This window comes from Phaethon aethereus (genome assembly GCF_964289735.1).
Source record: "Phaethon aethereus genome assembly, chromosome: 20".
Lineage (NCBI taxonomy): Eukaryota > Metazoa > Chordata > Aves > Phaethontiformes > Phaethontidae > Phaethon > Phaethon aethereus.
In genome coordinates this window covers 3122406-3133195 of record NC_138596.1, presented here as the reverse complement: position 1 = coordinate 3133195, position 10790 = coordinate 3122406, and the positions used below count along the sequence as shown (strand labels likewise).

The following is a 10790-nucleotide window of genomic DNA, read 5'->3' as shown; positions in this document are numbered from 1 at the left end:
GGGGAGGAATCTGCCCGACCCCTTCCTGTGACCGCCTAAGCCGAACCAGAAATAAAGATGGACGAAAAGAGGCTGCTGGCAGCGTGGCAGTGTTTCTCCTGGGAGGGGTTTGCTGCCGTCGCGGCGTTCGAACAGACCGACGCGTACGTCGGCAGCAGCAGGGCTCGCTGCCGAGGCTCGCCTTGCTGCTCGGAGGGGAAGGGATGGACCGTGCCTCACCCTTGCTCGTGGCAGAGCCAAGGGGGCAGGGAGCTGCCACCCCACAGCTCCGGGCAGAGCGGACACCAGGCTCCCGGGTCGCCGGGGCTCAGCCTCTCGCTGCCACCCTGAGCGCCGGTTCGGTCTTTGGTACCAAAACCTTTCTGGTACAATATCGCATGGTGGGGGGAGCTGCTGGGTGGCAGGATGGGACGGACGTGCACAAATTAGAGACTTTAATTTTAAAGCGCTCCTGGCTTTGTGTGGGGCAGGTGCCCCATGCTGAGCTTTGTTAAGGCGGGAGAGGCACAAGCCCTTCCCGGGAGGCTGTGGGGCTCTGTAGGAAATGGGGAGGGAGGACCAGGAGGCCCAGAACAGACCCAGATGCCTGGCTCCGGAACAGAGGAGGGCACCAGTGGTACCCGGCCCACGCAGCGGTTCTCCAGCCATGGGCGCCCACCTGAGCACAGCACGTCTTGAGGGAATTTCCCATTCCCTCAGGGACTCCACAGCGTGCTCCTGCTTTACCACCGGCTCCTCTTACGCGCTGTGGGCAAACGCAGGGCAGGGAAAGGAGGAAAGGGTAAACGAACCCAGCCTGTCCCAAAATGGAGCAGAAAGAGGAGTCTAAAAAGAGCCATGCCCAGTGCCTTCTTTAGGCCTAATCCCATGGATCATCAAGATGTCCATCACTCTCCTATGTCCATCACTCTCCTCCCAGGGGAGGCAGGAGCAGAGGCAGGTACCCACAGTCCTGAGCTGGTTCTTCCATGGGAGGTTTGCCAAGTCACTGGCTGAGACCTTGTCCACGCCTGTCACAGGACAAAGCTCACCGTCACCGACAACTACTTGACACAAACATAACCCAGAGCAAACAATCACATTTACAGCACTTCTATACACAGACTTTTCCCTGTCTTCCTCGGACTAGAAACCCCCACGTACGTCACGGCGAAGGCGCGGGGCTCTCTGAGGGCTCCAGGTAAGAGCAGTGGGAAATTTCCTGAAGGAGTTCCAGGCTGCCCCGACCCCCAAGTAGCTCCTTCACCCAAGCTGGTGGGCAGGCAGAAGGTCTCAAAGCTAAGCAGCCTTCTGGTGAGCGTCTTGAATGTTTTATTAGAGTCATATTTCCGCTCGTTCATCCGGGTAAGTCCAGGATGAGCGATGGCAGCCCTTGGCTCTGCCCCACGGCTCCGTCACACCGCTGTGTACAGACAGCTTTTATTGCAGCCCCCTCCGGTCACCTGCCCGTGAACCAGCTCTGCTGTGCGTCGAGCGCGGTGGTCTCGATGAACTGGCAGAGGCAGGGCACGCTGCCCTGCTCCAGGTGCCCCCCCGCCCCGGCCCGAGGGAGCCGGCCGGTGACCAGGAGACGGACGTAGCAGCTGCTGAAGATCACCAGGAGCTGCTGGGCCATCACCTGGAAGAAGCACGAGAGGTGTCATCCACCTGCGGGAAGAGCGGGTGATACGTTCAACACCGCTCGCTTCCTCCTTCACGAGCTGTCCTTGTCTGAAAGGAGCAGGACAGGAGCCAACGGCGTATATAACCGTCCCAGATCCCCTTCTGGTCAGCAGTGCTGGCACGCTGTCCCCACGGGGCAGGGACATGAAACGACCGCTCGCCGGCGGGTGGCCGGGGAGACAGGCTGCTTGGGGACCTGCCTGCTCTGTCCCTGCCTCCTGCTGCTTTTTTTTTGCTGGTGGACGGCCAGAGAGCTTCAATCTGCAGGGACGTCACCTGCACCAAACTCGCTTAGTAACAGCAAGCGGAACTGTAAAAGAAATCCAAATCATCCCTTTTGAAGCTTCTTGCTGAGCGGGAATGAGGACACATTTGTTGCTCAGCATGGCACAGGTCTTTGAAGGCACGCTCCGTGGAGGAGACAAAGGCTGGGCACGGACATGCCTCATCCCCAGCCCAGACACAGGCGCTGGGTCCCTGCACGGACCCCGGGCAGAGGTTGGCTTCCAAATGGGGACCCCCGGCCACCAGCGAGGAAAAGCCTAATCCATTAATTCCTCAAGGATTACGCACTAGCTGCTCAGTAAGCATTAACTGCTCAGCAGTGCCAGGGCTGGAGAAGGTGTGTGTGGACCTTCAGGTTTCCAGGTGCTTCTACTGGTGAAAAGGGAGGTGACCCCATGGCTGGTGGCTGCTGAGACGAGTTTTGGAGTTGAGGTTGCCTGGGGAGGCAATTTGGCACCTCTGTCCGTCGGGGGGGGGATATTTCTCATTACCTCTGGTGGACCCTCGGGAACGAGGTGGAGCAGCTCGTTGCACGTCACAGGCTCTTTATTCAGGTTCACCCCACTGGATAAAAGAGGGGACTCTTCATGCGAAGCCTCCTCCTGCGTCCCCGGCTCAGGCTGAACCACTGCCTCCATAACCACACAGAGCTGGTCCAGGCTGTGCCGCAAGCCCGACTGGAAGAGAGAGAGATGTTGGGGGTGTCCAAAGGCAGGCAGCAGTGCTGTCCTGAGGACAGCTTTTAAAGGACATGATTTCCTCCTGAAGGTTTTTTATTCCTGGAGCTGTGCCCAGCACCTGGAGCCAAGTGTCTTCACCCCACCACCCCACCGCCATCAACTGCCTCTTGTGCTGGCGACTGCTCCCAGCAAGACGGTCACAGCTTAGCATGGAGAATTTGGTCTTTAAAACCTGTATGACTTATATCAGCCAATATGTGAATTGGCATGTTACCGTCCATCCCCTGATCTGCATCTATCGGTTCATCCAGGGAGATGAGCAGCCTTGAGAGTTTTGGAGGGTGGTACCCCCTCACCTCTCACCCCACCGGCATGGTCCACAAGGGCAATTCAGTGCAGGAGCGCACCGTGTTTGTATATTATATACCCGCAGGGGGGAAAACATTTTCTGAAGGCCAACAGGACAAAGTTTTTATACAGTTAACCCCATACAGTGTTTACTTATTCCTCAGGCTACCCCATTTATTTCAGGAGAAGAGCTCAAGGTGTCAGCTATTTCAAGTTGTGACACACGCTTTCAAATTTGCCCTTGACTCTTGATGACTTTCCGTTACCAAAGTTGTACGGTTAATTATCCAGACATGCACGTACCACGAGGCCTAAACGAATTCCTGCTGAACTGGGCACCGACAGATGCAGTTTACCCACCTCCCAGTCTGCCCAGCTCCCCGTTCACAGCAGGGGACGCCCAGGAGGACGTTCAAGCACTCGGTGGCCCTTGCCCACCTCCATCAGCCAAAGCCAGGGCATAGGGCGGACCTGCACGTGTCCCTGCGGGAGCTCGGGCTGCGCCCACCGTCCCTTACCTCTCGTGTCCTCTGCAGGTCCTTGAGGTGGGCTGACAAGGACTGGAGGCAGCGCTCCGGCCTGAAGTGCACGAACCACAGCTGGGATGGGCAGGGTTAAGGAAGGGATCTTCCCACGCTCTCCCCTCTGCAGCCCTCCATCTCCACGCGGATTGTGGTACGGAGCTCACAGGGAGCGGAGCAAAGGCAGCTGGTGCCTGCGGGATGCTCAGGGCACAGTCAGGAATAACATATCGCAGGGCTGATTTTAAGCCAAGAGGGTCTGGGCTAAGGCAAAACCTCAAGCTAGTGGGGAAGAGAAGAGGGGTGACGGGGATGGGGGACATTGCCCCAAAGGGCAGCCAGTCCTCCTTGCGCACCTCCCACGCCCTGGGGGGGTGACAAGTTGTCACCCCCTGTGATAACCCAGGGCCATTGCCCATGGCTCGGCTCAGTGGCCTTGTATCTAAATCAGCTGGTGGGTCACCTCGACTTAGCTCCCCTAAACTACTTCCTGCTGGCTTTCCTTTGTTTCTAGGGATTAATGCCATTTATTTTTTTACAAAATTTACTGTACTTGGTGCTTGTCGGCAGGATGGAGGCACTGTTTGTGAAGAGTCTACCAAGAGCAGCGTGTTGGGGATGTGAATCCTGCCATCTTTGAGAGCAGCAGCTCCCCAGAAGACAGTCAAAGTTCTGCCCTTGTGTATCTACTCAAGCTGCCACTGTCAAGGGGATTCAGGAATAGCATAAAAGCTAGAGGGTTAAAACACATCTGACATTGGAGCAGAGAGAGAAAGCATAAATCCTGGCATTGTTTCCTGCTCTCAGGCAGTTCTGGGACACGTAGGTAGAGGCGAAGGCTCCTTGGATTAGTCTTCACTTACTGAGGTGCAAAACTATGCTGGTCTGACTGAACGGGTAATTCAGGTTCTTAAGTGTTTCCTCCTCATTCTGCATGACTTCACCCCTGCCAGCCCCCGGTATTCCCTGCACCCTTCTCTGACCCCGTGTTTCAGCCTTGGTTCCCCCTCCGTTTGTATTTCGTGCCTCTCTCTATATATGGGAGGTGAGGTCCACCAGAAAATCTGGGAGACCATCTCTCTCACCTTCCTTTAATGCTTTCATGCTCTCTTAAAACTCTCTTCTTTCCCCAGAAATCTTTCTCCTGTCCAGAAAAGGTCTCTCTGACAAGCGGCAAATGAGCCTTCCCCTACGTGGTTTCTTCAACCTGCATTTTTAAAAGGCCATGAAGGTCAGAAGTGCTTGGCAGCTACAGACCTGGCTGCCAGGCACGCACCCTGTGAATTCAAGTTCTCCCATGTGCCTGAAGGAGGGAGCCCAGGGCTACAAATCACCCGGAGAGCAGAGGCACTTGGATGCTGTTGACTTAGTTGGTCTCTGCAAGGCAGAACATGACCTCCCAGGGACAGGAACTCTGGTTTTCGCCACGTTGTTTTAGGTGGGTTTGTTGGGTTTTTTTTGCCATAGGCACGTTGCTGTCACTCTGCTCATAATAAGAATCGTCACTGTCATGTAAGTGTAATAAACTTTCATGAGTAATTGTCTGCCCAAAGGACTTATCCCAATTCAGGATTTTAGACTCATTATTTCCAATTGCCTTTGGACATCTCCCAATCCCCACTTACAGGAGGAGAAAAAATACCCAATCCCACATGCCATCCGCCAGGAGAAAAAACAAATCCTAGAAATCCCACCCTCTGAAAATCCCCATGGATCATAACATCAATAAATACCTCCACATCGTTAGCTACCCAGGAGGGATACGAATGATTCCCCACAGAAAGGATACTTGTAGGATGTTGTGTGGCCCATCCAGGACATCTGTAATCCCCAGAATTAAACTGTGTTTGATAAAGATTTCATTGACAGCTGCCAGCCTCACGTCTGTATTCATATTTATCTATTAAAGAACATAGAAGAAATTAACACATTCTACACCAAAAGTTGGGCCAGCCTACAGCTACAAACTGCAGCTGGACAATCCCAAATACCACATCTCTGAAAGGAAAATGGTGACACGAGCAGTCTGCAGTCAGGGCGGGATTGTCACCAGCCATCAGTATCGGCCTGGCCAGTGGCTAGTGGATGCCTGTGCAGCCAGAAATCTCACTAAGAATTATTTCTTTTAGAAACAAGGTGTCTGAAGTGGAATCAATTTCCAGTGTCATGGTCTCTCTTCCATCCCCCAGCAGCCCCGAGTGAAGGACTCCTCCTGCGCACCCACACATTCGCCAGGTTTCCCCTTGGAAGAATCACTGCACAGCTGTCGTTAGGGGTTTGCTCCAAAATCCATTAAAATCAGTGCAAAGACCCCTCTGGGTTTTGAATCAAGCCTTTCCAATGTCGTTCTTCAGATCACTCCTTAGAAATTTCCGTAGTCCTGCGATTCCTACAAACAAAAGCTGACAACCACCAAGCAGTGGATGCTGCAGGCTGGCTGCCTCTCATGCCAACATCATCTCCCCGTTTCCTTCTACTGCCCAGTCGGCCTCAGTTTTACAATTTTATTGCAACTCCTATAGGTTAGGAGCTGCCTTTTTGCTCTGGACCTTGCAACCGGTCCAGAGCACCTCCGTGACACAAGTAAATGGTGCTGTTAGTGGCTGCACACAGCCGAGACTGCAAGGACCGTCATCAGAAGCAGGGCAGGAGCCGGCTCTGCCGCCGAGCCCCCGTGGCTTCCCACCAGCCACGGGAGCATGAACCACACTCTGCAACGGTTGCTTTATCTCCAGTGACAGCAAGCGCTTTGAGCCAGCCTGCCGGGCTCCAACACCCACATTTTAGGCATTACGACACCTCACCAGGCTGTGACATCCCTTGCCCGAACCTGATCTCCGAGCCTGCTGTAAAAATATTCCTTCCTCCCTGGGTAATTACGATGTTCTGCTACGACCTGGGTCCCAGCACTCTGGTGGGAGGGATACCTGCTCCCTGCGCTCCGCGTGCCCGCGCTCCGCGTGGCCTCCTCTTACCTTCCGCTGGCGACGGTCGATAACCAGTATCACGACTACAGTGACTGCCACGGCAGCCAGGGTCACCAGCACGCTGGCCTCCCAGTAGCGTCCGAAGGAACACAGCTGGACTGTGGAGTAAATGTTTGTCCAGAGAGCCATGTAGAAAACCTGTAAAAACCCAGAGAGGCTGACAATACTCACAGAACTATGAAAGTGAGAAAAGTCAAGGGAAGAAGAAAACTACCGGTCCCTTCTCTCCCAGGGTAATACCTTACCATAAATTAAGTCCCGTGAGATTTTCCGAGGGTGAGAAAGGATAGAAGTTCTTTCCAATAATAAACAGGAGAAAGGACTAGAAGGACTGAGTAAGCCCTAGTTTATTATAAAAAATTACCAGTCATCAAAGACAGAGTCAGTTATTAATGATGATTCATACCTAGGAAGGTTTTCAACCGAGTTCTTCCATTTAGATAAGAAATGCACTCACTGAGGCGTACTGATAACACTTCTAATAGTCCCTGTATTTAGAGAGCTCCTATGTCAAAGTACTCGCAGTGGCACAGAGACCACTCAATTACAATAACGCTCAAACGGTGGACACTGACGCTGTGCTCAAGGACTACGCTTGGCACTGACAAACGTGGCCTTTGCACAAAGACAGGCACATCTGAACTCATTTGGCCTGTACCTCAGACAGCATGCATTTGGGCAGGGGACTGCCTAGAAGCAAATACGAAGCGTACAGCACAGCGTGTCATGGCATCATCTTGCAATAACATAACTCGTTTGCACTAAACGGGCACCAAGACCCTCAAAACACCGAGCACCAATTCCTACAATATTAGTGAAAGGAGGAGCAGACACGTGCCACGGCTCTCCAAAAAAATAAATGCAAAGGAGGAGTCAGATTTTATCACACCCTCAGCACGGTGCAAAGTATCAGCCTTACAATAGCTGCTAATGGCTGGGGTCTCTGGAGGAGCTTCTCTCACCAGAAGCAGCCAGGCAAGACTAGACAAGCAACTCAGTAACCAAAGTTGACTGGTTCGTTGGTCTGGATTAGCATCAGGACCAGAATATCTACAGATTTTTAAAATCAAGTTAAAAAAAAAGCCTGCTGTAAGTACTACTACCTCAGCATATGCTGGTTATACGGCAATGGACAGCCCGCTTCAGGGGGACTACCAGCAAGGGGCTGGAGAAGGTGCCTTGCCCTCCAGTGTGTGAACTGGGATTTCCAAAGGTGCCTTAAGCCCACTAGGATATGTGAAAGTCAGTGTCTCTTCCCCACCCAAACCTCTCTTCCTCCGTGGGCACAAGAACCCCAGGTGGAGGTCTTGATGCATCCTTACCACAGCAATAGCCATCTGGAATGCCCTGGAGTTGTAGAACATGTACCGTCTCACTTCAGGCTTGAGGACAGCATCCTGGATTAACCTTCTCCACCGATCCGCTGCCACCTGCTCAGGGAGCAAACAGCAAACTGGGGCCACCCTCCAGTTTTGGGCTCCTAGCCCCACCAGAACTAGCTTGGGCAGTCACTGTGGGGCCAGGCCAGCACTGCGACGCAACGCTGTGTCCCAGAGCACCCTCCCACAGAGCGCACCTCCAGTCTCATCCATACAGCTGTCACAGACCAAAAACTCGTGTTCTTGACTCATTTGCAGTGAGTAATATCTGCCTGGAAAGTGCAGGGAAAGTCACAAGGGAAAACCACCTTTTTATGACAAAGGACAAGACAAGACAGATTGTTCCAGGGACGCTCCAGCCCATCAGAGTGACTTTCAGGCAATTCACTCACTTTCAAGCACCCTGTGTTGAATGGGTTTCTTCACGGAGGTTTAAGCCAAGATCATTACAGTTGACTTGCAGTCCACGGGGAATAGACCAAAGTTGAACTGAAACGAGCCACTCAAACCAAAGCTGTGTTGTGGGTGCAAATGACGCTAATCCAGCTAGCATTCACTCCTACAGGGTTCCCAGGGGAGATTACGCATGCGGAGCTTACCTGAACCCCAAGGGACTTCAGTTTCTCTGCACAAAGCTCCATGTCAAAGGAGGTGGCCGAGCAGTTGTTGTCCATGCTGAGCACCATGAGCACCTGGCCATTGAGGGGTTCTGCAAGAGCCCAAAGGAGTCATGAGCACAGCTCTGGCATAGGTGTTTCTCCCACCAGCTAAGGAACGTGTGGCAAAGGGAAGGCTGAGGAACACAGATCACCCTGACTCTTTTTCAATGGATCCAGAGTCCCCCCTTGGACATTTCTAAGCACAACACGAAGAGCTTTGGAAGCAGCACAGCAGCCTGATGTTCCCTGTAAGGAAACAGCCTACAGAAAGGGAGGAAACCCCAAACACATTCCAGGAGTGAGCAGTCAGAGATAATACGATGCTCTGATCCTCATAGATCTCATCTTCAAGGATAACATCTTGCCTCGCTGATCCCACACCGAAAGGACAATGGGCTCGAGCTGCTCAGTGCTGCTAAGGCTATCTGCCTCTCAGAGAGATCCCCATCGCCTACCCACCCCACCCACCACAAGAAGAAGCTTGAGCAATCAAATCAAGGTGCTTTCCAATAATCACATTGTCTGGGACGTGGCAGTGCTGCCCCGGAGCATGAGCTCCATAGGTCCTCCCGCGTCCAGGTCCCTGCTCTTGCAGGGACTTGAGACTGGGACTCTCCCAGCTCGGCTCAGGGCTCTCAGCTTCCCAGTTTGAGCTAGGGCTAGGGTCAGAGATGTAATCTAGAGACTCAGGTTGCAGTCAGGAGCCCAGAAAGCGTGAGGACAGCCTGCCCTAGATTCGAGGAGCCGGCTGCTCGGAGCTGAGGCAGATCAGCCTTGGAGCAGCACAGGAGAGCTGTGATCTCCAGGCTTCCCATCTGGCATTCACCTAGAGTTTACACAAGCTGTGCTACGTCAAGAGGAAGAGCTCGGGTCTAAGGAAGTGGCATGTTCAGACGAGATCCTGTTTCACTGAGAGCTTTCACCCAGCTTTCCTTCCCCTTTGCAGATCTGGGGTCAGCCAGGTGTCCCCTGGGGCTGCTCCCGCTGACACCGCCGGCTCAGTGCCCGCCCAGGCTGAAACACAGCGTGCACCCACCGTCCCCTTCTCTCCCTCTTACGTCCTCCATCCTCACCATCTCTCCACTGTTCAGGAACAGGAGATGCCAGGCAGTTATATTACAATAGGGCATAACTGCATTGAGTCAACAAGGGAAGAGTAGATGCATCGGAGACCTCCAGGACAACAAGGTCTTGGTTTTTTTGCTGATGTTCATCTCCCCCTGACACAGAGCAGTGGAGGCAGTGAGTATAAAGCAAGAATAAAAACGAATGGCCTCAGCCTTGGGCTCCATGGCTTTGGTCAAGCTGCTTGGCACAAAATCTAGCGAGCTGGGTGCCAAGCTCAGATACCTGAGATTTGCAGAGGGGCTCAGCTCCCTGAGCTCTGCTGGAGCGGCAAGGGCTGCTTCACCCCTGCAAAACCGGAGCTCTAAGGAGATGCCATGAACTGAGCAAGCCAAGAAGGGTGCCCTGCTGAACAGTGTGGGGGTCTTGGTGCGAACAGCCATCCATGGCACGGCCTTCGGTCTCTGCATGGCACCTCAGGCAGTTTCTGAAGTAGTGCCGCAGAGACAGAGCGAATTGTAACTGGGGGAGTCATTGGCAAAACACAGGTCAAGGTTCCCAAATAAATAGTCCTTGACTTTTGAAGGTGAAGAGAAAAGGATTTCCAGGGTCCTGATTTTCAATAGGTATCAACCTATTTCACATCCATTCCAAAAAAAGTCAAATCATGTCCATCCCCTCCCCGAAATGCTGAAACATCCATAATGTTTAGTTACTTTTGCAAATGAGCTGCTGTTAATGAGCATCTTTAAAAATCTTTCTTCTCTTATTTCAAGGGTGCTGTACTCAGTGCTGCCTTTCTCCTTATCATCAAGTTGCTTGCTTACCTTTTACCCGCTGCACAGGTCCTTCCTTTAAATCACCTGTACAAAAGAGGATGGAGGAAAGCGACGCCTTTGTCTCAATTCCACCAGTTTGGCTTTTATGGGCCATGCTGAAGGTCCCTCTCCTTGAGGGACTCTATGTCGTCAGAAATTCAGCGCTTCGCCTTATCTTTCACTGTTGAGAAACACGGACTCAGCCCCAAGGCAGCCGGCTCGCTCTCCTTGTCGGGGACCAGATTGTGAAACCTTCATTCACACTCCCACTGATGACTTCCTCGAGATCTCGCTTTCCATGAGAAAGGAGGCGTTTTCTAGCCCTGAAAAGAGAAAAGAAAATCTCACATCTTGCAGAGACAGCAAATAGAGGGTAACAGCACAGA

At 52.8% G+C, this 10790-nt stretch overlaps 1 protein-coding gene across 1 annotated transcript; it reads right to left on the bottom strand.

Moving 5' to 3' along the window:
* Positions 1–1438: 1438 nt before the first annotated feature.
* TMEM268 (transmembrane protein 268) lies at positions 1439–10519 on the bottom strand (the record flags this gene model as incomplete). The annotated part of the gene is made up of 8 exons (XM_082009008.1): positions 1439–1618; positions 2439–2624; positions 3494–3574; positions 5286–5396; positions 6472–6621; positions 7806–7913; positions 8462–8571; positions 10414–10519. The coding sequence occupies 8 exons, from the start codon at positions 10517–10519 to the stop codon at positions 1439–1441; spliced, it is 1032 nt and encodes a 343-aa protein (XP_081865134.1).
* Positions 10520–10790: the final 271 nt, after the last annotated feature.